Raw genomic sequence first — 24345 nt, 5'->3', positions numbered from 1 at the left:
TGGGGAGGGGGCAGTGAGACATGAGCAGCGGGTGGGGGCAGAGAGGAGAGAGCGAGCAGTGGGGGAGGGGGGAGCTCAGGAAAGGAGAGGAGCAAGCAGCAGGTGGGGGAGCCTCAGGGGAAGAGGCGGAGTGGGGGCAGGGCCTGGGGGAAGAGGCGGGGTGGGGACGGGGCCGCAGGGGAAATGGCAGAGTGGGGACGGGGCCCCGGGGAAGAGGCGGGGTGGGGACGGGGCCTGGGGGAAGAGGCGGAGTGGGAGGGGCCTGGGGGAAGAGGCGGAGTGGGAGGGGCCTGGGGGAAGAGGCGGGGTGGGGACGGGGCCCCGGGGAAGAGGCTGAGTGGGGGCAGGGCCTGGGGGAAGAGGCGGGGTGGGGACGGGGCAAGGGGGAAGAGGCGGGGTGGGGACGGGGCCCCGGGGAAGAGGCGGAGTGGGAGGGGCCTCAGGGGAAGCGGTGGGGTGGGGGCAGGGCCTGGGGGAAGAGGTGGAGTGGGCGGGTCCCCGGGGAAGAGGCGGAGTGGGGACGGGCCCCGGGGAAGCGGCGGAGTGGGGGAGGGGCCCGGGGAAGAGGCGGAGTGGGGGCAGGGCCTGGGGGAAGAGGCGGAGTGGGGGCAGGGCCTGGGGGAAGAGGCGGGGTGGGGGCAGGGCCTGGGGGAAGAGGCGGAGTGGGGGCAGGGCCTGGGGGAAGAGGCGGGGTGGGGACGGGGCCTCAGGGGAAGAGGTGGGGTGGGGACGGGCCCCGGGGAAGAGGCGGAGTGGGGACGGGGCCTGGGGGAAGAGGCGGAGTCGGGGCAGGGCCTGGGGGAAGAGGCGGAGTGGGAGGGGCCCCGGGGAAGAGGCGGAGTGGGGCAGGGCCTCAGGGGAAGAGGCGGAGTGGGGGAGGGGCCTGGGGGAAGAGGCGGAGTGGGGACGGGGCCCCGGGGAAGAGGCGGGGTGGGGACGGGGCCTGGGGGAAGAGGCGGGGTGGGGACGGGGCCTCAGGGGAATAGGCGGAGTGGGGGCAAGGCCCGGGGGAAGAGGCTGAGTGGGGGCAGGGCCTGGGGGAAGAGGCGGGGTGGGGACGGGGCTTGGGGGAAGAGGCGGGGTGGGGACGGGGCCCCGGGGAAGAGGCGGAGTGGGAGGGGCCTCAGGGGAAGAGGTGGGGTGGGGGCAGGGCCTGGGGGAAGAGGTGGAGTGGGAGGGGCCCCGGGGAAGAGGCGGAGTGGGGACGGGGCCCCGGGGAAGAGGCGGAGTGGGGGAGGGGCCCGGGGAAGAGGCGGAGTGGGGGCAGGGCCTGGGGGAAGAGGCGGAGTGGGGGCAGGGCCTGGGGGAAGAGGCGGGGTGGGGGCAGGGCCTGGGGGAAGAGGCGGAGTGGGGGCAGGGCCTGGGGGAAGAGGCGGGGTGGGGGCAGGGCCTGGGGGAAGAGGCGGAGTGGGGGCAGGGCCTGGGGGAAGAGGCGGGGTGGGGACGGGGCCTCAGGGGAAGAGGTGGGGTGGGAGGGCCTCAGGGCGGAGCAGGAGCTGGGGCCATGGTCCAGGTGCCAGTGGCCTCCCCCACTTCTTGGGAGCTTCCAGCGCTCACACCCAGCCTCCCCCAACACAGGAGTCATGCACCACCTATGGGGCCCAGGCTGTGTAGCTCGCCCCCAAGGGACTGGCCCACGGTCACCCAGGACATGTGCAAAGAAGCAGGGTCCCCTGAACCCCAGTTCACACCGTAATCAGTGGGCTGAGCCTCTGAGCGCCAACCCTCCTGCTGGGGAATGTCCATCAGGGATGGGGAATGAGGCACAGGCCCTGCAGGCACAGGAACACCCATGGAAAAAAAGCCCTTCCTCCCCTCCCCAGCACCTCCCACCTGCCAGCGGCTCCGCCGATCAGCTCCTCCCCCTCCCTGCCAGCACCTCCGCCCCCCCAATCAGCTGTTCAGTGGCATGCAGGAGGTGCGGGGGGGGTAGGGAAGGAGCAGGGGCAGGAAGAGGCGGGGGAGGGAGCAGAAGACGTGGGGTGGGAGCTTGGGGGGAGGAGTGGAGTGGGGGCGGGGCCTGGGGAAAAGCAGGGGTGGGAAGAGGCGGAGTGGGGACTTGGGAGAAGGGTGGAGTGGGGGCGGGGCCTGGGGCAGAGCAGGGGTCAAGCACCCCCCTGGGAACAGAGGACGTCAGCGCCTATGCAGGTTGCCATCCCCTCTGGAGCTGCCTGTGGTCTATCAGCGCCGCTGCTAACGGCTCTGGGTTTCTCCCAAGGTTTCCATTATCAGCTTGACAGCAAACTGGCTGGGCTATTCCGAACTGGGCGCCATCAAATCGCTGAGGACTCTGAGGGCTTTGCGACCACTGCGGGCTCTGTCAAGATTCGAAGGCATGAGGGTAGGTCCTTCGCCAGGTCTCCTGGCTAGGTGTGACTGACTGAGTCGTTGGCACCTGGTAGACCCAGAACCGCTAGGTACTTCTTGGTGTGAGGGCCGAGGGAACCAATGTGTTGGACACAGAGCCAGCTGTGCCCTGGTGCTTCTAGAAAGGGCTTTGCAGAGGAAATGGCTGCCCCGCATTGCCAAAGCGCAGCCTTCGGAAATTGGAGATCGGCCTAAAATCATGAGATTCTAAAACTAGTAACTTTGGCAAGTTCCTTTGCTGGTCTTTTGGGGTCACGTGTTGAAGCTTTTCTCTGCAATCACAAGGGCCAGACTCATTGCTTCTTTACTGAACGCCGAGAATGCTCATGAAATCACCAGATTCCAGGAGCTGGGACTTTAACAAGATCCTCAACTATCCTGAGACTCGCAATGAGTGGGCAACACTGGCTCCCTTACAGACCCAGCAATGGGGAGTGCGAAGTGCTTACAGAGGGCAGGGGACAGGACTTCCTGCCTGGCTTGTGGCTGCCTGCACAGAGCTGAGGGAAGGACGGGGTGGGCACAGAGAGGCCAGGCCCCCAAATTGTATTCAGTAGACTCGGACTCGCTCTCCCGCTGGCGTTGGTGGTGCCTGGAGGTAACGCAGCCCGCTGGGTAGATGTTCTCCTCTGGGCTTCACTCTTTGAAGCCCAGTTGCTCCAATGAGGGACTTTAATGCCCTCAAAGTGCAGCCCTTGATTGCACCACATCTGGCCTGTGCCTGGCCCGCTGCCCGCTCCTCTCTCCTCCACAGTGCCGGCCTAGAGCTTCGAAATGGAAGAGGAGCGGCAGGCCCAGGAGGCCAAGGTACTAACCTGTGCCACCGCCCGTGCTACTTTGACTTTCCTGGTATTGGCACTCAGTGATCTAGCTACATCAGAGCCAGCGTGGGTATGTCTACACATGCTGCAATCACACCTCTGACTGCAGTGTAGACAGTCCCTGACAATCCCATTCTAGCTAGACGAGGTCCCATCTCTCCCGGGCGGCGCATCCCGTGTGCTCCTCGGCTATGTGGAGTGGGGAGACTCAAATCTGGCCGTGGGTGGGGGTGCCTCACACAGGAACTCCAGGTAACTGTACCTGCAGCACAATAACCTGTCCAGGTGGCTTTGAGGAGACGCATCTGCTCCCAGGTGTGGGGTACCTGTAATTCCATCCGAACAGCAGAGCTAGCATCCAGCCACAGAACTGCCACTCGCCAGGTCCCGAGTTGTTTCCCGCAGGCCAGCCCAGCCCCTCTCTCCCCTCCCGTTGCAGGTGGTGGTCAACGCCCTGCTGGGTGCCATCCCCTCCATTATGAATGTCCTGCTGGTCTGCTTGATCTTCTGGCTGATATTCAGCATCATGGGGGTGAACCTGTTTGCGGGGAAATACTACCGGTGCATCAACACCACTACGGACGAGCCCTTTGACATCAGCGAGGTGAACAACAAAAGCGACTGCCTGGCGCTGCTCCACACCCACCAGGTGCGCTGGGTCAACGTCAAGGTCAACTTCGACAACGTGGGCTTGGGCTACCTGTCCCTGCTGCAGGTGGTAAGTACTCCGCCGCGCGGCAGCTCTTGGCCTGGGGTAACCCCAGGCTAGCACAGCCCCCAGCCAGAGCAGCTGTCAGATGCCGAGTGAGAGGCTCCCCTGCAGTCCCTAGGCATCAGGTTGCTGGGCTCTATTTTATCATGATGTACCTGACAGGAGCATCTAGAGTCTTGACCAAGACCAGGGCTCTGCTGTGCTAGTGCAGAGTGAGTGACCGTCCCTGTCCCAAAGAGCTTACAGGAAAAATAGACAGGACCCAATGATTAGCCCCATTTTACAGAAGGGGGTGGGGGAAACTGAGGCACAGAAAGGGGAAGGGACTTGCCCAAGGTCACCCTCTCCAGGTCAGATTGGCACCTAGCTGCTCAGTGCAGGTCAGTGCAGCCCTAGCTGATCACCAGTCTGGTGCTCAGCTTCCCCTGCAGCGGTGTCATGCCACCTAATGCAGGAAACGAGACATGCACCCTCTTTTGTTCAGTCACAAACACCAAGCCCGCTCCAGCTCCTGGTGCAGTGAATGGTCCAACCCCCTGATTGCCAGAGACTCAGGATCAGGTGCTACAGGTTAACACCTAGGCAGTGATCAGTTAGCTGTGTGTTGTACAAATGCAGCCTGGAAGCTAACTGGGAAGCCGAGGAGTCAGCTAGACTTCTGGTTAGCAAAGCTGGAGCTTGAGGCAGCTCCTGGCCCAGCTCAGTGGTTGACACCAGCCTGCCTCATTGCCTGACACTGCAGTTTTCCGGGCTCCCCAGACACACGTAAAGCGCCATCTCCAGGGATCAGTGTAGCTTCTCCCCCCGAATGGAGTGTGGGTGGGGGGTTTGGTTGTTCCACAGCAGGCTGCTTGGGAATTTTTTGACATGAGGTTTTTTTGTCCAAATGCCGATTTGTCGAAGGGGGAACTTCCCCTGGACATGTCTCGGTTTCAGCGACCCATTCATTGGGGAGGCTCCTCGCATCTCGGCTGGAATCTCGGGTCCAAGCGGTAGAGGCTGTGATAGACCCTAGCGCACTTCTGAGGGATGCGGGAGCCCTTTGCTCTGCCTGAGTTAGGGCAGGAATTTAAGCCTGGTTATTCCACAGCCCAGGGGCCAGATGTTCAGCAGCCAACGTGCTGAGCTCCCCTGGGGCCTGACTCCACTGCTCTGTGCTGTCCCGGCAGGCCACCTTCAAAGGCTGGATGGACATCATGTATGCGGCCGTGGACTCCCGCGAGGTGAGGTGACACAGAGCGAGAAGCGACACACCCGGTTTCACAGGGCATGCTGGGACAAGGAGCCCTGCCCTGCATGCTTCAGCATGGCCCTGGGGCTGGCTTAGGGCTTTGAGGGGCACTTTGTGCTCTGCCCCCTGGCACTGGCAGGCTGGTGAGGGGCAGAGGAGCTGGGAAGGGAGGGGTGGAGCTCTCACCCTGTCCCATAGCTGAGCAGTGAACCGTGGGAACAGGACACAGCCTGATGTTTCATTGATCACACATTCTGCAGGCGCCACCCTCCCCCTTTGTCTTGCCAGTGCCCCCCCAGAAACCAGCCCCCTCCAAAGTGCTCCAAGCTGACCCCAAACTATCAGATCTCCCCATCTTTTCTGAGACAGAAGCTGTCAGGGTTCCCTCCCCACTCTGAACTCTAGGGTACAGATGTGGGGACCCCCATGAAAGACCCCCTAAGCTTATCTCTACCAGCTTAGGTTAAAAACTTCCCCAAGGCACAAATTCGTCTTTGTCCTTGGAACAGTATCACTGTCACCACCAAGTGAGTTAGACAAAGATTTAGGAAAAGAACCACTTGGAGTTTCTGTTTCCCCAATATAGCCCCACAAACCCCTTCACCCCCTTTCCTGGGGAGGCTTGAGAATAATATACCAACCAAATAGGTTAAAAAAGTGGGCACAGACCAGCCCTTGGGTTTTTAGGACACTAAAAACCAATCAGGTTCTTAAAAGCAGAACTTTATTATAAAGAAAAAGTAAAAGAAGCACTTCTGTAAAATCAGGATGGAAGGTAATTTTACAGGGTAATCAGATTCAAAACACAGAGGATTCCCCTCTAGGCAAAACTTTAAAATTACAAAAAAAACAGGAATAAACTTCCCTCTTAGCCTAGGGAAAATTCACAAGCTAAAACAAAAGATAATCTAACGCATTTCCTTCCTATTACTTACAATTTGTAATCTTAGGCCTGGTCTACACTGGAGTCGACGTATCTTAGTTCAATTTACCTTGCGTCCTCACGGCACGGGGTCAATTGCCGCGGCTCCCCCGTCGACTCCCCCATCGGCTTCCACCTCTCACTGAGCTGGAGTTCAGCAGTCGACGGGAGAGCGATCGGGGATCGATTTATCGGGTCTACACTACATGTGATAAATCAGTCCCCGATAGATTGATCGCTACCCGCCGATCCGGATCGGCAGGTAGTGTAGACATAGCCTTAGATGCTTAGTTCAGGTGTGGCTTTAGGAGATGTATTTTCCCTGCCCTGGTTCCTCGTTGACACGGAGAGAACACACAGAGAGACAAAACAAATCCTTCCCCCACCAATTTGAAAGTATCTTCTCCCCTCATTGGTCCTTCTGGTCAGGTGCCAACCAGGTTATTTGAGCTTCTTAACCCTTTACAGGTAACGGAGGGATTTTATGCTACCCTTAGCCATATGTTTATGACAGAAGCTTTGTCCCCCCACCCTATGCCCCCACTTCTTTCCCATAGCCAAGCCCTCCAGTCCCCCCGTCCCGGGAGCTGCTCTTGACCTTCCCTGCTCTTGACCTTGTCCAGTTTTGGGCCCCACACTACAAGAAGGATGTGGACAAATTGGAGAGAGTCCAGCGGAGGGCAACAAAAATGATTAGGGGGCTGGAGCACATGACTTATGAGGAGAGGCTGAGGGAACTGAGATTGTTTAGTCTGCAGAAGAGAAGAATGAGGGGGGATTTGATAGCTGCTTTCAACTACCTGAAAGGGGGTTCCAAAGAGGATGGATCTAGACTGTTCTCAGTGGTAGAAGATGACAGAACAAGGAGTAATGGTCTCAAGTTGCAGAGGGGGAGGTTTAGGTTGGACATTAGGAAAAACTTTTTCACTAGTAGGGTGGTGAAGCACTGGAATGGGTTCCCTAGGGAGGTGGTGGAATCTCCTTCCTTAGAGGTTTTTAAGGTCAGGCTTGACAAAGCCCTGGCTGGGATGATTTAGTTGGGTTTGGTCCTGCTTTGAGTAGGGGGTTGGACTAGACGACCTCCTGAGGTCCCTTCCAACCCTGAGATTCTATGATTCTATGATTCATGACATCTGCAGCCGGGGGCAGACTGACGTTCTGCGGCACAGAGCTTTTCAGAGCGTCTCCAGGGCAGGTGGAGGGACCGGAGCTCCCCAGAGCGGCCCAGGCTCCTGGGCAGCTCTTACCACAGGCCGGCTGCAGCTTCCAGCTTGGCCAGGGGGCAGGGCCTTGGGGGAAGAGGAGAGCAGGGTGCGTTCTTTGTTCTTTGTGCCAGGGCCCCAATGTCGGCGGGGGGGAGGCTGGGTTGTCAGCATTCCCAGTCCCCTGCAGTGCAGCGGTGACCCCATGCCTGGGGGGAGGGAGTGGGCTGTGCCCTGCCACTCACGCGTCCCCTTCTCCTCACTCAGATCGAAGAACAGCCGCTGTATGAGACCAACCTCTACATGTACATCTACTTCGTCATCTTCATCATCTTCGGCGCCTTCTTCACCCTCAACCTCTTCATTGGCGTCATTATCGACAACTTCAACCAGCAAAAGAAAAAGATAAGTTTCTCCTGGCCCGCCTGGGCTCCTGGCATTCCCGTAACCCTGGAGATCCGGACGGGGCCATTGGGATCAGTTAGTCTGGCCTCCTGCACAACCCAGAGCACTGCCCCGCAGTCATTCCTAGCACAGAGCTTCAGGAGCAGGCCAGGAAGGAGCGCTCTGTGCGGGCGGTGAATTGCAGCTCCTGGGCGAGGGCGCAGACCGGGGGCGTGGGTCACAGTGAGAGGTCAGACGCAGGAGCAGACCCAGCCTAGGAGCAGAGGCGCTGCTGTGCATGAGCGGAGAATCCCCTGGGCAGTTCCCTGTCGTGCCAGCGCCCACTCTTCCCCATCACTGGGGATGCTAAATGAGCTCCCTGTGGGAACCTGAGAAGTCACATCCTGGGCTTTGTGCCTGGGGGTTTCTCATTTACGGTGTGTAAAGGGGGCCTGGAAAGTAGTCAGAAAAACCAAAGAAGGTGCAGGGAGGGAGGGTCTTTTCTATGCGATTTGGACCCCAGAAGCATCAGCATTGCCAGGCCTGGCCCTCCGTGCTCTTCTGGGGTCGCTGGGGGCCAGGGGCCTGGGACTGGGCACTCAGGGGTGTTGTGGAAGCACAGAGCCCCTAGGAGGACAGTGCCATAGCACCCAGGGATCGCCTGCACTCCAGTTGGTCTCAGAGTGAACCCCAGATTCCAGGGGTGGGACCCATGGGCAACCCCTGCCCCCCTTGGGGAAATGTGGGGTGGGGAGGTAGGGGTCGGGTGATGACACTGAGCTGCTTCCATTAGGAAAAGACCTAGAGGATTACGGGGAACTCCAGACGGGCTGGGAAGCACCAGGGCAGCTGGGATTCAGGAGCCAGCAGTGTTTGTTAAGCTGGTGGGATCCTCCAAGGAAAGAGACATGAGCCACTGTGGGTAGCTCTGGCTAAAGCATGGCTGCAGTTAAATCAGGCTCCATTCCTGGGTGGAGTAAAGAAAAGCAGGGCAGAAAAGACTCTAAAAGCCAGAGGACAGGGAGTCTGAGCCCGAGGAGAAGCTTCCCCCAGCAGAGCAAGGCCTGGTCTACACTACAGAGTTAGGTTGGCATAAGGCAGCTAACATGGACCTCACTGTGTCAGTGTCTACACTACAACCGTACTTCCAGAGATATAAGTCACCCATTACCCCAGCCTAATAACTCCACCCCTGTGAGAGGTGTAGTGCTTAGATTAATGTGGTCAGGGCAATGCAGTGTCCGTGTAGACACTGCGTTACTTACATCGCCTGTTGGCTGTCAGCACCAGGGTGGGGGCAACTGTGAGTCATGTGCCTGGCTGACAGCTGAGGCAGGGAGACTCCAGCTGTCAGTGCCCCGCAATGCCTCCCTTCAGTCAGTAGAAGCACTTCTGGGGAGGACATGCATCGCTGACAGAAGGAGCATAGTGTGGACATAAACCGCTGCTTTAATTACTGCGGTGGCTGTACTTCAACTTAAGTCGACTTAATTTTGTAGTGTAGCCAAGCCCCAAGACTTGCCAGGAGCAGCAAATTCCTCCCAGTGTTACTGGAAGCTGGTGCAGATGCTTGTTAAAAACCAAAATGTATCCAAGTCTAATAATGGCGATTCCTTTTATACTTTGGAGGGAAGGACATCTTCATGACGGAGGAGCAGAAGAAATACTACAACGCCATGAAAAAGCTTGGATCAAAGAAGCCCCAGAAGCCAATCCCCAGGCCCCACGTATGGCATGTTAAAAGCATTTGAGGGCTAGTGGGAGGGGTGTTTAGAAACACAAAGGGTGCCGACAAGCATGAGCCAGGGCCAGGTGTCCAGTGGGGGAATCAGGTTTTGTGATGCACCTCGGATCACTGTTTCCACTCCACAAAGAGCTCCTATGCTTTTACATCTGGCAACAAGCAGCCAGGATGGAGTTTCAGAGAGGCAGCCCTGAGAAACCAAGCCCTTCAGCCATACAGTACTAGTGGAGGATTTAATGCACCATAGACTGGTTTCTTTTTGTTATGGACTCCTGCTCCAACTTCAGAAGAACTGCCTCTAACTGAGGGCTCACCCCCAAGGGGCCAGGACCTGACCCTGAGTACTTGCCCAGGTACCCCTGAGTACTTGCTTGAGCACTTGCCGAGTGCCTGACCCTGAGAAGCGCAGAGGACTGACTTCCTCGCTGGGAGCTGAGTGTGCTCAGTGCATTGTGTGTGGGGGGGGGAGGCACTTAGCATCTCCCAGAATCAGCCCTGTGGAGAGGAAACCTCCCAGGAAACTAGGTGGGGGATTCCTCCATGGCCCCCCATGGTACTAGAGTCCTCCTGCTGCTGTCTCTTGGCTGAGACATGCCCCAACATCCTGCCCACCTCTTGTCCCATCGCCCTTTTCACAAGCACCGAGTGTTCGCCCCGTGTCCTGATTACCATCCAGCCCAGGTGATTCCATCCCCCTGCCCGCGGTTCCTAGGCAAAAGGGAGGAAGAAAGGTATGGAGGGGAGGCAGGACAGTGATAATGGAGGGCAATGGCTAGTGGGGGAGAGGCAGCTCCCCCAGCCCAGGAGACAGGGGAAGGCATGTGGTGACCTCTCTGGGCAGCCAAGGGGAGCACTTGTTGGGGAGCAGGCAGCTTCCCCCCAGAAGGCTCAAAACCCGCAAAGCAGATAAAGCCAGTTTAGCCCATGCTGTTCTGGAGGCCGAGCCAGGACGTGCTGAGAGCGCGTGCTGAGCGCGTTAGCTGTTCCCAACCATTTCAAATGCAGCTAGGACAGAAGGCCCGTGATGGGACCACGAGCACAGCCCCTTGGTGGTTGGAATGGTGAGAGGGGCAGCGGTTTTAAAAATGCCACCACCTTTGAATTTTGAATCTGGCTGAGCCCATCAGCTCTGTGAGGGGAAGAGGCAGCGTGGCCTAGTGGCTAGAGCAGACACCAGGGCTCAGGAGACCCAGTTCTCATTCCATTTCTGACCCTGACCTGCTGGGTGATCTTGGACAAGTCACTTCACCTGCTTGTGCCTCAGTTTCCCCAGTGGTAAAATAGGGATAATAATACTGATGTGCTTTGGAAAGCTCGCTGAGATCTCTTGATGAAAAGGGCAGTGTGAGAGATTGTTATTCCTGTGACACCACCTCCCAAATCCCCTTTTCCTGTTAGCTGTTTCTACTTCAGCTTTATAAATCACTTGCTCATTTGGATTTCTTTAAGTTTTCCTTTCCTTAAAACTTCTAAATGGCGCGCAGCTGTTCTGTAGCAAACACAATTCTGTCACTGCTCCATCTTCGAACTGCTGTTTCTCGTAGTGCATCTATTTTCCTTTCTGCTGAGCCTCATGTCACACTCCCAGAAATGTGTCAGTGTTACAGCTCGATGTTCATAATGGCCAATGAGTTTTGTGGCAAACTCCATGACGCTCAGGGTTTGCTCAGACATGGGCCTGGGGTGAAATCCTGGCCACATTGAAGCCAAAGGCAAAACTCCCATTGATTTCCCTGGGAGCAGCATTTCACCTCTGGTCTTTTACCTCCCCAGCAATTGCTGCACATTTGGCTCTGCCAAGCATTCGGGTTCAGGTTTTCAAAGGTGCCGAGGATAGTCAAGTGCTTCTAATGATGGGGTGTAAATCAGGGGTTCTCAAGCTTTTTCTTTTTGAGGCGCCCCCAACGTGCTGTAAGAACTCCACAGCCCACCTGGGCCACAACAACTGTTTTTTCTGCATATAAAAGCCAGGGTCGGCCTTAGGGGTGTGGAAATAGGGAAAGAATTAACAAGGATTTGAAGGGGATCTTAATGCATGTCAGTCAGTTAGCAAGAGTCAGGCCACACTGTAACCCTAATGACGTGAGACTTGCAGAAGCGAGGCTGGTGTGAGGCGAGAGGGAAAGAAACTGTGTAAAAAGTTATTACGACCTTGCAACTGATAACCAAATATGCAGACTGGTGTCTTCTAGGAGTGAGAAAAATAAGATAGCAGGATGGCTTATGTATAAACAAAATGCAGTTGTTGCTTTTTCTTTGTCTGTATTATTGCTAGTTATTGTCTGTAATAAAGGTATAAAGCTTGCTGTAATTGTTTACTAGTTGAGAGACCTGTCCGGGACTGGGGCGACCCTGTGTCCTATGGCACTCTCTCCCTCCATTGTAATTACTAGAGAAATAATAAAGTATTTGATTTTGCTGTACCCAAAAGAAAAAGCGAGAACTGAGATTTTCTCCAACAATTTGGGGGCTCGTCTGGGATGGCAACGCCCACGGACCCACAGACGGCTACTACGGATCGTTCCCCTTCGAACCCCATGGCGCCACATGAGAGGTATGAGACCTTTTGAACTCTCTATTGGGGTATCGGAGGAGGACTGTCCGTGAGGACGTCTGTCTCTGTTGGGCTCACGCCATCTGTACTTACTGACTGTGCAGCAAGATCAGATGCAAGTGGTATTGGGGAAAGGCCCCAACAAGGTTAGTTTGTAGCAGTACTGGGAACTGCTGAGTTGGCCAATAAGGTAAATGCATAAGGTAATGCATAGGTAAATGCATTAGGTATGCACCGGTGCTGAGGGGTTTTTACCGCCTCAAGAGGGGTTGTCATACCTCCTCATGGTATTGGGTCCGGACCAGGTAAAGATGTATCATGGTAATAGGAAATAATGGCCTTGGTGTGTGTGTGTGTATACCAGTGTGAGTGACTGTTACCAGAAGATGCCCAGAGTACCCTGTGAAGCGAAAGCTCGTGACCAGGACTACTCTAACGCAAGCCCGGTAACTAGGGGATCTTTAGGAGATCCGACCCACGGTGGGCTGACTCGGCCTGGCATCGTCCGGCAAGGAAGCTACCTGGGTCTAGGAGCATGTGAACCCATCTTCCCTCCCCTTTCCTTTCTGTGTGGGCTACTGACAGTCTGATCATCTCACTGGACGCAATCAGAGTAAGCGGCGCCGTCTCCCAGAGACTAGCCGACGCTCTTTGCTGAAGGGAGGTGTAGGAGAGTCGTGGTCATCCTCGTTAGTCTCTCCCGTTTGAGTACCCTGTAGGGAGAGATCCTTAGTTTATGAGCTGCTAGCGCGGACAGGGCACCCTCCCGGTGTGTGTAAGTGGAAAATGGGGGAGGGACAGTCTAAACATTCCACCTTACCCCCTAAGGGTACCCCAGCATATTACATGTACGTACATTATGGTCCTAAACCCTGCAGGTATTTAGAGAATTGGAATCTTTACACGCGTGAAAATCCATCTAAACAATGCCCACTAGAAGGTACCTTCAATCTAGATAAGATCATACATCTCAGGGCTGGTCTACACTAAGGGGAAAAATCGATATAAGATACGCAACTTCAGCTACGTGAATAACGTAGCTGAAGTCGAAGTATCTTATATCGATAACTTACCCGTCCTCACGGCGCGGGATCGATCTCCGGGGCTCTCCATATCGACGCCGCCACCGCCGTTCGCGGCGGTGGAGTTCCGGAATCGATATAAGCGCGTTCGGGGATCGATATATCGCGTCTAGATGAGACGCGATATATCGATCCCTGAAAAATCGATCGCTACCCGCCGATACGGCGGGTAGTGTAGACGTAGCCTTAGAGGATCTTTTAATCACCAAAAAGCCTTTGACACAGTGTGAGCAATTTGTCTAGGAACGGGTTAATTTGAAATTCAGCTTGGCTTAGAGATAAAGAGAAAGTTGCTCTGCGTTCAAGGTCAAGAATCAACGCAGACTATGCTAAGTGCAAAGAAAAACTGCTTTCAGCCCTAGCTGGCTGTGGGAAAAATATAGACAGAGGCAAACCAAAGGCAATACAAGTTACAGAACTGAGATTACATTTGCAAAGCTTAACTGTCCAGTGAGATCCAACAGTGCCTTTGTGACCCTGGAGCTGGTGTGGCTTGGTGACACTGGAGAAGCCACAGGCAGCTGACCTGGACTGGAATCTCTGAAAGAGACACCGCAGGAGTTTACACGGTGTAAAAGAACAGCCCTCCCAAGAGCGGAAGCATGTTGGAAATTCTGGACAAGCTGTATACAGGATAATCTCCCGTCCACCTATTCCCCTTCTCTGAACATTATACACAGACGTGGCCAGTCTGGACATGTGTGAGTATTAAAGTGGCTTAGGGCTTGGGGCATTCATGTTTTTCCTGAGTGATGTGGGAGCGTTCCCAACACTCTCCATTGTTGTTTTATTATTTTTAATTAAGCTTTAAAATTCGGTTATATGGTGTATTTTCTTTATCTTCCCCCAATGTCCTGCAGTGTCAGCCTGATCACCTGACATGAGAGAGATTAGTAACAGAAATTTGTCACAGTTTGGTGAGCAATTGAGAATGGGGAAGCCCTGCAGAATTTACACCATCTATTTATTTTACCCTTGTTATTTTATGTTTGCTTTGTTTGGTACTGTTGGTGTTATATGTTGAGGATTACATGATTAAAGGTGTGCCCACTCTCAGCCGCAGTAAGTCTGAGAACTGGAGAGGGGTTTAGCATTCCTCTCTCCACCCTGGTTGACCGGGAAGGGTGGCAGGTGGATCTACCCCCAGTCGTAGCAGGACTGGGCAATAGAGTAGTTGGAGAAAAGGGAAAAGATGTGTACTTGATAACTGGAATTGAGCAATTAAGAGCATAGATCATGAACCAGGCAGTAACTCAAACCTGCGCCCAGGGCAAGTTGCAGGCCTTGAGACAGGACTTCCAGTTAGAAAAGGAAGCCCTGGCTAAGCAAGTATCGGTCCTTCAGGGACTTGTTAAAATTTAACCATTTGTGCTCAGCATACGCCGTAACAGCAGTGTGTTTGCCACAAGAGGAAATTGAATAGTTAAACGCCAATGGGCCATGCGTTTTGCCCAGGTGGCAAGCCTCATGAGGTAGGATTCGAATAGCCTTGTGAGTAAGAATGTTTAAGAGAAGAGACCAGGAAGGGTGGGGGCTAGTTGAGAAGCTCACCCTCCTAGCTAAACTGGTAGTGGAACAAACCAGTGCCCATGGAAAGGACGGTTCAGCCAGAAAAGCAGGATCAGGCCCAAGCGGGCAGGCAACAGACAGAGAAATTGGAAAACAGGTTGGAAAATTTTGAGGATGTAGTGGAAGGAAGAAGTAAGTAAGTATAAGCATGGGGATTTCAAATACCCAGGAGAATATTTGGAATGGTGATTTGAATTGATAAGTGATTTAAGCAAGTGATTTAAGGGAAAGTGAAGCGTTAACTCTGTAGTTGCTGCAGGGAACAGCAGTTGAGCTTTGTAAAAATGCTAAAGAGGAAGGTTCTTGGTGTCTTTGAAATGTTTGTAAATAGATTCAGGCAAAGAAATTCTTATATTGCAATCATTTGGCTATAAACAATTTCGTTGAATTAGCTAAAGAATGTACACAGTGCTACGTAACTGAAATCCTATTAGGCTCTAAGGGGCACTATAAGAAGTGCTTTTCTTTCAGTGTTTGAAAGCAGGAGTTAGAAGAAAAAAAGCCATCAAAATTCTGGTAAAGTTAATTATGTCCCTTTTAAGGTAAGAATCTTTAAGTTGTGAATAGCTTTGGATCCAGAAGCAAGCCAGAAAGCAACTGTATTAATGCAAATTATCTAACTGATAAGGTAGAAGCCACTGAAACCTGGGCTGCCTATGAAACAAATACAAGAAAATATGGGGTAATTCCTCTGTTTTGCCTGAAATCAACAAGGGTATTTGTATATTTTAAGCAATGATTGACTGCCCAGAAGGAGTAGACATCTGTTTTTTTGTCTTTCAGATAATCAAAGAAAACTGATGCCAGCTGAACAGCATTTAATGTACCATGCATTTACTGGCACAATAGGAATTATGTTTTGTGTTCTATGGCCTGTCTTGTGGTGTTTGTCTCGTGGCCAGAATTGTTGTGTTTAATATTTTCATGGGATGGTCTGGTTTGAAATCAAGCGGAAGGGTTGGATTGGAATGCAGATACTTGTTTTGTTCCACTTAGAATACAAAGTGTTTGGATACATCAGGAAAATGTGATATACTAAAGTCTAATACATTTCCTTAAATAGGAAAAAGAAACTTCATTGGCCAGATTGTTAATTGAAAATTGTTGTTAAAATTTGCATATTAACAGTCTTTGGAAGCAAGGACATGAAAAGTTAACCCAGTCCCCATATCGTACATGGGATCCTTCTGGCTACCTCAGATTTCTAGCCAGAGGGCTGGGGATGGTGGGAAGTTATTGGACTAGAGGTTATATTGAGTGAACTCCTCAAAGTGGGTGTGCTTGTCCTGGCTTGTTGCTCCGAAGCTCTGTAATAAAGTTATTTTAGTAAAAGGGTATATGTGGCATACATTGAATAATAAGACTAAAGTACTGTATAACAGCAATATTTATGTGTTCATGGTATGGAAAAAGGTGTATGAGTGAAGAGTGGAAGTTTCCTTTGTAGGTTAAAAGAAGCCAAGAAGGGAAGAAAAAAGAACAAAATGAATTAACTGAAGAAAAAAGAATAGCTAACATGCTCAGTCTAAGGATAAGGCGCTGGCCCCAGTCAAGGACACCGCTCACAGCTAAGACTTGGCTGACAACCAGGAAAAGGGGGGATGGTTGCTGCAGTTAACTGAGATTGGTGTGTACCCAGTTTCCCTTCTGTAGCACATTCCTACTGTCAACACTGTGTGATTTGTCAACAGCACAACATTGGTAAAGCTGTTAAAGCTAAGTGGGCAGCCCACCCTCCTCCTTGGGGACCTTTTGTAAATATTCAGATTGATTGTATTCAAATGTCTAAATGTTGTGGTTATGAATATGTATTAGTTTTAGTTGATGTATTTACCAATTGGGTTGAAGCTTTTCCCTGCAGGAAAGCAGATGCCAGGACTGTTGTGAAACTTCTGCTTAAAGATTTTGTACCACGTTTTGGCATCCCTGTGAGTATCAACAGTGATTGTGGAACACATTTTACTGGACAGATTGTAAAGGAGTTATGTGCAGCTTTGCAGATCCAGCACAACCTTCACTGCCCTCACCACCCACAGTCTGCTGGGACAGTGGAACGCCAGAACGGGATTTTAAAAAATAAACTGGCCAAGATTTGTGCTGAGACAAACTTAAAGTGGCCAGATGCCCTTCCTTTGGCACTGATGGGTATGAGAGCCATTCCCAATCGAAAGACTGGACTCAGCCCTCATGAAATTTTGACAGGACGCCCAGTGCGACTACCAGCTGCACCCCCACTAACCCTAGCTCAGATGGACATTCATTTGATAGATGACATAATGCTTAAGTATTGTCAGGCACTAATGAAATGTGTTAAGTCTTTTTATACACAGGTGAAGGAAGCACTACCGAAGGATCCTGTGCAACCTTGCCACTCGTTGGAACCAGGAGACTGGGTCTACATAAAGATCCATCAACGAAAGACTGCTTTGGCTCCACGCTGGAAAGGCCCTTTCCAAGTCCTGTTAACCACCAACACTGCTGTTAAGTGTCAAGGACTACCTGCCTGGACCCATGCATGTCACTGAAAAAAGACCCCTCCACCTCGGGAGGACACTTCTACTGATGATCAGCGTATTCCTTCTTCTAGTTCTACTGTGCTTTCTGGACAGCAGGGAAAAAGGACAAGGTGAAGTGCTCGTTAACCTCTCCCTTGTCCACTGACAGATCTACTGTGCCTTTAAACTTTTCTAGAAAAAGCAAAACCATTACAGGGTGATGTGCTGGCAACCTCTCCCCTGTAGAATGCTGAACCACAACTGTTTTGGGAAAGAAGAAGAAACACTCACTCCACTGACATTGCCAAAGTCCAGGAATTCCTGACCAAAAAGGACATTAAGAACTGACCCTGGTGAAGAAACAAAGAATTATACACTGGCAGGAAGAAATCTGTGGGACCCCTGCTTGGGAATGTGGTATTGATTGGATTTTGGGGTTTATTCTACAGGCTGCGCCCTGTGTTTTGGATAAATCCTTCGGCATGTATTGCCCTCCCAAATTGGATTTTAAATGACATTGCCCTTATCCAGTTTCCAGATCACTTTTACATACCAAAATTGCTCACAAGGGGCTGCCATTAGATTAGCACAACACAGAGAGCTTGGGTTATTTCCTCTGGAAGAAGGGGGAATTAACCAGATCCCTGTGGGCTGGGGCCAATAGTGCAGCAGCCATTTGGAGTATTCTTAAAAGCCAAGAACATGATGAGAAATTGGGCCAACTAGAAAAGGCAACTAGCCTTATTTCTGGAGCTCAACTAACCCAAGTACAGGCTGGAGTTGGTGAGTTACATGTCATTTCCACCCTTAGTTCTATGACCAAGAAGTTACTGACAGAGATGGTATTGAATATCACTGAGGCTGGGAAGGCATTGCAGTGGGATCTAGACCAGACTTGGCCCACTGCCCTTACAGACACATCAGGAACCATCTGATCTGTGGTCAGGGAGACATACTTGGACACTTTCTGGGTGGAAGTGTGAACATTTACAGTGCTCCTTCCAAGCATTTGGACCGGTTAGGGGTGTGTGGGCTCCCATATACCGAATCCTGACGGGTCCATGCGGAGGATGAATGTGGGACTGAATTATTTACCGAGACATCTGGGAAATTAGACCACCTGATATACCTAACTGATTTATAGTCAGTGTCCCTAGAATAACACCTGACATTTTGGATAAGAATAGGGAGTCAATGGACATTTTGGCCGTTAGAACCACCACAGCTCAGTGTATCTATAAACTGAAGCCAGGGGAAGTTGTCACTGTTCATGATAACGTTTGCTGGAAGGGTAGAGGACAAGGAACTATCCTGACAGGACACCTACTTTTTCAAGTTAATGATAGCTGTGTGTATGTTAAAACCACCACTTATGTACTAAGTATGATGTATTGTGCTTTGTGACCAAAACTGTATAACAACCCCATTTTCTCCGACAGGGGGTAGCAAGCAGGGCAATTGCCTGGGGCCCCGTGCCATAGAGGGCCCTGCAGAGCTTAATTGCTCAGGCTTTGGCTTCAGCCCCAGGAGGTGGGGCTTCAGCTTTCTGCCCTAGACCCCAGCAAGTCTAATGCCAGCCCTGCTTGGTGGACCCCCTGAAACCTGCTTGTGGCCCCCCGAGGGCCCCGGGCCCCTCATTGAGAACCACTGGTCTAAATTAGCTGTTACCACTCAAGAAAGAGATCTTGGAGTCACTGCAGAGTTCTCTGAAAAGATCTGCTCAGTGTGCAGCAGCAGTTAAAAAAGCTACCAGAATGTTAGGAACCGTTAGGAAAGGAATAGAAACCAAGACAAAAATATCACAATGCCACTATCTAAATCCAGCCCTTGAATACTGCGTGCGGTGCTGGTCGCCCCATTTCAAAAAGGATATAATGGAACTGGAAAAAGTTCAGAGAAGGGCAACAAAGGTAATCAAGGGTCTGGCCTAGCTACCATACGAGGAGAGATTAAAAAGATTTGGGCTATTCAGCTTAGAAAAGAGACAATTAAGGGGGGATATGACAGAGGTCTATAAAATGATGACTGGTGTAGCAAAAAGGAAGAAAGAAGTGTTAATTACTTTTCCCACAATACAAACACCAGGGGTCTCCCGATAAAATTAATAAGTAGCAGGTTTAATACAAACAAGAGGAAGTACTTTTTCACCACATTGTACAATTAACCTGTGGAACTCATTGCCAGGCGATGTTGTGAAGGCCAAGAGTATAACTGGTTTCAAACAAGAATTAATTAGTTCATGGAGGATAGGTCCATCAATGGCTATTAGCCAAGATGGCCAGGGATGCAACCCCATGCCCTGGGTCTCCCTAAACCTCTGAGTGGCAGAAGCTAGGAGGGGAAGACAAGGAGTGGATCTCTCCAAAATTGGCCTGTTCTGTGCACTCCCCCTGAAGCTCTTTAGTGGTTGCTCTTGAAGACAGGATACTGGGCTAGATGGACTGTAGGTCTGACCCAGCTCTTATGAAAATCCTCAGCTTTTCCCTATTCCTGGCAGCTGTTAACGGTCCTAGAATAGAAAATGGGGGTGGTTAATAATTAGACGATTGTGACTTTGACTTTTTTGAACAAGTACAACTCAAATGCTGTTTGCAGTGCTGCTGTAGCCATGTCAGTCCCAGGATATTAGAGGGACAAGGTGCGGGGGGGGATTGTCTTTTAGTGGACCAGCTTGTAACAAGCTTTCAGAGCCACACAGAGCCTGGGAAAGGTCCGGAGAGTGTCCCAGCTCTGTAGCTCGAAAGCTTCTCTCTTTCACCACACAACTTGGTCCAATAAAAGACATTCCCTCCCCAAAACTCAGTAATGACCTTTCCCATTTTTGCCATGATATGCAGCTGGCATTAATTAGGGTTCAATAATGATCCATCGCGGAGAGGCCCAGTCATTGAGCCTGGCGCTTAGGAGACATGTCATTATTACATCGTAACATATGAGACATGTGCCAGCTAGGCTCCATCTTGCAACACCTACTGACCTCAGCAGCAGGTGAGGGGCCCACAGCATTCCAGGCAGCACGGCCCAGATCCTCAAAGATATTTAGGTGCCTAACTCTCATGGGAGGCTCTGGGCCCACATCCTTGTTGCATGATCACACTGCACAAGGGATAAGACAGATGGGTCTCTGTCCTCTTCTAAACACTGTTTCTCTCTTTCTCTTTCCGTTTTTGTCTTCATTCTCTGCTGTGCCCTGTCTGTGCATTCCACCTCCTGGCTTGTCCTTCTGCCTTCATCTTCACCCTCGTTCCATGTATTAAAGAACAAATGTCAGGGGCTGGTGTTTGACTGTGTGACAAAGCAAGCTTTTGACATCATCATCATGGTCCTGATTTGTCTTAACATGGTGACCATGATGGCTGAAACAGATGACCAAAGCCCAACCAAAATCAACATCCTCTACAATATCAACATGATTTTCATCGTCATCTTCACGGGCGAGTGCTTGCTCAAAATGTTCGCCTTGCGCTATTACTACTTCACCATTGGCTGGAATATCTTCGACTTTGTGGTGGTCATCCTCTCCATCGGAGGTAAGCGCTGGCCGCCAGCTGCATTTCCATTGACTCAGGCAAGCCGCCAAGTGGGTTCTGTAGCAACCAAGATAGAGAAGAAATGTCTAGATGGGAAATATGGATATGGTGGCACCTCCCTACCTGGGAGACCCATGGCCCTGCCTTGGAGCCCGAGCTCTGCCACTGTTCCTGTGCCTGCTGGAGTGGTGGTAGGAGTGGACACCCTCTATGAGCCACTTTGAGAAACCCATCACCATTCCTCTTTGGACAGACTGGGCCTCTCCTGAGCACTGTTCAGATGGGCAGAAATCCACCCCATAGGAGGGAGGACACATCTCCACCCTGCCTCCCTCCTCAGATAGAGGACTCGGTGTGGGGGGACCCTACCAACTTCAGTCAGCCCAGAAGAGGTGGGAGGGTGGCAGTAGGTTTCAGAGTTAACAGCCCATAGGGATGCATGGGACATTTTACCCCTTTTAGAGCAACTGTCTGAGGCTGTCTGCAGACTCAGACAGCTGTCTCTGCATTGTCATGCTCAGCGCCTGTTTTCAAGACTTTCTTCACAACCAGGAGAGCTAGAAACATGATTATTTATATATATTAAAGCTGAGATTCACATGACTCCAAGTGCAGGGGCCCATTGTGCTTACGCCTTAACCTGGTCCTGCTCCCCAGGTGCTCACCCTAAAAAACTCCTTCCTGTGTGCGCACTAAAACCTTCCCTGAGCGTGCACCCGAAAGTGCTTCCCACAAATCCGACCCCACGTTCTCACTGAAAGCAACTCCCCAGGTTCCACGCATAAAGGGATCCTACATGGGCCGACCTCCCCTTCTCCAAGGGGCTCAGGTCTGTCTGCAACCCCAGGCACCTCGCAGAGGGCTCCCTTGCTCCCCGCTTTCAGCCTGCAGGAGGAAGTGTACAGCACACCCCTCTAGCATGGACTGGGGTGCAGCAAGGGCTCAGGGGGGCTCGTTGTTTCTGGGAGGGCGTGTCTCATTAGCGACGAGTTGGTACATTTTAAGCTTTGCATGTGCACTACAAGGCTGTTTTAGATAAACTCATACATTCAAAATAATAAGGGCCACCTGTTCCCACTGTATCCTCAGAACACCCCTGGGGCACAGGGCAATTCTCCCTGTTACAGACAGGCAGATGAGGCCAAGATCACACAGGACGTCTGTGGCACAGCTGGGATTCGAAGCCAGAATGCCTCAAATTCAGTGCTACTGCGCTAACTGCTGCACTGTCTTTGCTCTCCAGCCTGTCCCTGTTCTCCCTGTGTGGAAGAATAGGGCCTAAAGCATGATTGTCACATTTAGCAAGAGAGACGTGCCAGAGGGCAACAGCAAAGAGCAAGGGTTAGACTGAGCAGTAAGCAAAACCTTTCAACCATGAAACACATCAGGCAATGGGGCAAGTAGCAATAGGACATGGTGGATTCTTAGATGGTGGCTGGATGGCAAATCACAGGGAACACAGGATTGTGCAGCAGCACTGGCTAGGGACCTTTCCTGAGGCCTTTTCCAGCCCATGTGAGGTTATGGTCCTCTGCTAATCATGCATTCACCTCCTCAGCTCTCCAGCACAGAGGGTGCACGTAGACGCAGAGCAGGTTATCCATTGCTTCACTATTTCAGTTGATGGAGTGAGCCATGCATACTTTCTTTGCACCCCTTTTCAGGTATTGGCCTTGCCGACATCATAGAGCAGTACTTTGTGTCCCCCACCCTGTTCAGGGTGATCAGGTTGGCAAGAATTGGGCGTGTTCTGCGGCTGATCCGAGGAGCAAAAGGAATCCGGACTCTCTTGTTTGCTTTAATGATGTCTCTCCCTGCTTTGTTCAACATCGGCCTCCTGCTGTTCTTGGTGATGTTCATCTACTCCATCTTCGGGATGTCCAACTTTGCCTATGTCAAGAAGGAGTCTGGGATTGACGACATCTTCAATTTCGAGACGTTTGGGAACAGCATCATCTGTTTGTTTCAGATCACGACGTCTGCCGGGTGGGATGGTCTCCTCAACCCTATCCTGAACAGTGGCCCACCGGATTGCGACCCTGACTTGGAGAATCCCGGAAGTTCAGTAAAAGGAGACTGCGGCAACCCGTCTATCGGCATCTGCTTTTTCTGCACCTACATCATCATCTCCTTTCTGGTCGTTGTGAACATGTACATCGCCATCATCTTGGAGAACTTCAACGTGGCTACAGAGGAGAGCAGCGAACCACTCTGCGAAGATGACTTTGAAATGTTCTATGAAACATGGGAGAAGTTTGATCCAGATGCCACCCAGTTTATCGCGTACAGCGTGATGTCAGATTTTGTAGACACCTTGCAAGAGCCACTCAAGATTGCCAAACCAAACAAGATTAAATTAATCACCATGGATTTACCGATGGTTGTTGGAGATAAAATCCACTGTCTGGATATTCTCTTTGCGCTGACTAAAGAAGTGCTGGGTGACTCAGGAGAAATGGACGGCTTGAAAGCCACAATGGAGGAGAAATTCATGGCTGCCAACCCATCCAAAGTTTCCTATGAACCCATCATTACGACTTTGAAAAGGAAGCACGAAGAAGTCTGTGCCATAAAAATCCAAAGAGCCTTCCGAAGGTATTTACTAAAGCGGTCGATGAAACAAGCGTCTTATCTGTACAGGCATAGTCAGGAGGAGGGCGTCTTTGCAGAGGGAACACCGGAAAAAGAAGGACTAATTGCAGACAAAATGAACGAGATTTATGGGAACAGTGATACACACCTGGAAACGGCCCCAGGCCTGGCTCTTGCAGCACCAGTTCCAAGCCCAGAGACTCGAGCTTCTCCTAGTGAGGCGAAAAAACAGGATGGGGAGCGAGAGGTGAAAGAGTCATTAGTATAACACAAAGCACGTTTCATCTTCCTATCCTGCAAAGACTCCATTTGTATCTCTTCTGCAAGAACGCACCCATATCCCTATCTATAGACAGCTAACGCCATATTACTGTATTTCAGACCCATCTTAACTTTTTAACAGAACCTCATATTCATTACAACGTTGAGTATTTTTCTTCTGAGGTAAATGTGAAATCTCTCTATTGCTGGTGAAAGAGAAACATTGTAAGTTTTAAAATGATATAACCATGGTAGCGAGGTGTTTTTCAGAAGTTGACGACTGGGTATGGCTCTCCTTTTATTTTCAAAATTATTTCTTAATATTATTTCACACTTGAGGTGTTTGCCCAGTTATTGTTCCCGAAGTGCAATGAATTAGAGGAGAGAGACGAGCCAAGTGAAATAATATTAAAAATAATTGCAGAAAAGATAAGGTTTTGTGAACAAAAATCTCCAATGTCTTAAAAGTAGCACCTTTCTTTTGAATATTTGAATAGGCGTTATGGATTTTTGTTATATACAGTAAAAGTGCAATGATGTCTTAAAGATTTGTTTGCATAGTAAAAAAATCTGCAGCTATATTCTCAGGGTTAAATGCCAGCTTGTAAAGTTTTTCAGAACACTCATCTACACCAGAAACTATTCAGCTTGGAACAGTAGGAATGTCAACTAGTTATTTCCACACTGCTTTTCTGGGTTCCCATTTAATCTAGGAACTAGATTATGTGAAAGGAAAATAGCTACCAAAATATGGCGTCTGGGGACTAGTTCCCAAATAGTCCCACTTCTCTCTACAGAAATATCTCTAGTCCAGCTTCACCAAATCTTAACTACTGCCCATCTCCTGGAGCAGGAAATCTTTGTTCCCATCAGGTCACG

General features: G+C 51.3%; 1 protein-coding gene across 1 annotated transcript in view; it reads left to right on the top strand.

Annotated features, from left to right (window-relative positions):
• LOC123356413 (sodium channel protein type 4 subunit alpha-like) overlaps positions 1 to 23533 on the top strand; it is a 140856-nt gene extending 117323 nt beyond the window's left edge. Inside the window, exons 19-25 of the mRNA XM_044999658.1 lie at positions 2219 to 2341; positions 3628 to 3906; positions 5070 to 5123; positions 7523 to 7660; positions 9262 to 9366; positions 20343 to 20613; positions 22278 to 23533. Coding sequence (XP_044855593.1) covers positions 2219 to 2341; positions 3628 to 3906; positions 5070 to 5123; positions 7523 to 7660; positions 9262 to 9366; positions 20343 to 20613; positions 22278 to 23473 — 2166 coding nt within the window. The 3' untranslated portion in view covers positions 23474 to 23533. The remainder of the gene's footprint in view (positions 1 to 2218; positions 2342 to 3627; positions 3907 to 5069; positions 5124 to 7522; positions 7661 to 9261; positions 9367 to 20342; positions 20614 to 22277) is intronic.
• The last annotated feature ends 812 nt before the right edge of the window (positions 23534 to 24345 follow it).

Source organism: Mauremys mutica, chromosome 25, assembly GCF_020497125.1.
Source record: "Mauremys mutica isolate MM-2020 ecotype Southern chromosome 25, ASM2049712v1, whole genome shotgun sequence".
NCBI lineage: Eukaryota > Metazoa > Chordata > Testudines > Geoemydidae > Mauremys > Mauremys mutica.
This window is presented reverse-complemented; position numbering and strand designations above follow the sequence as displayed.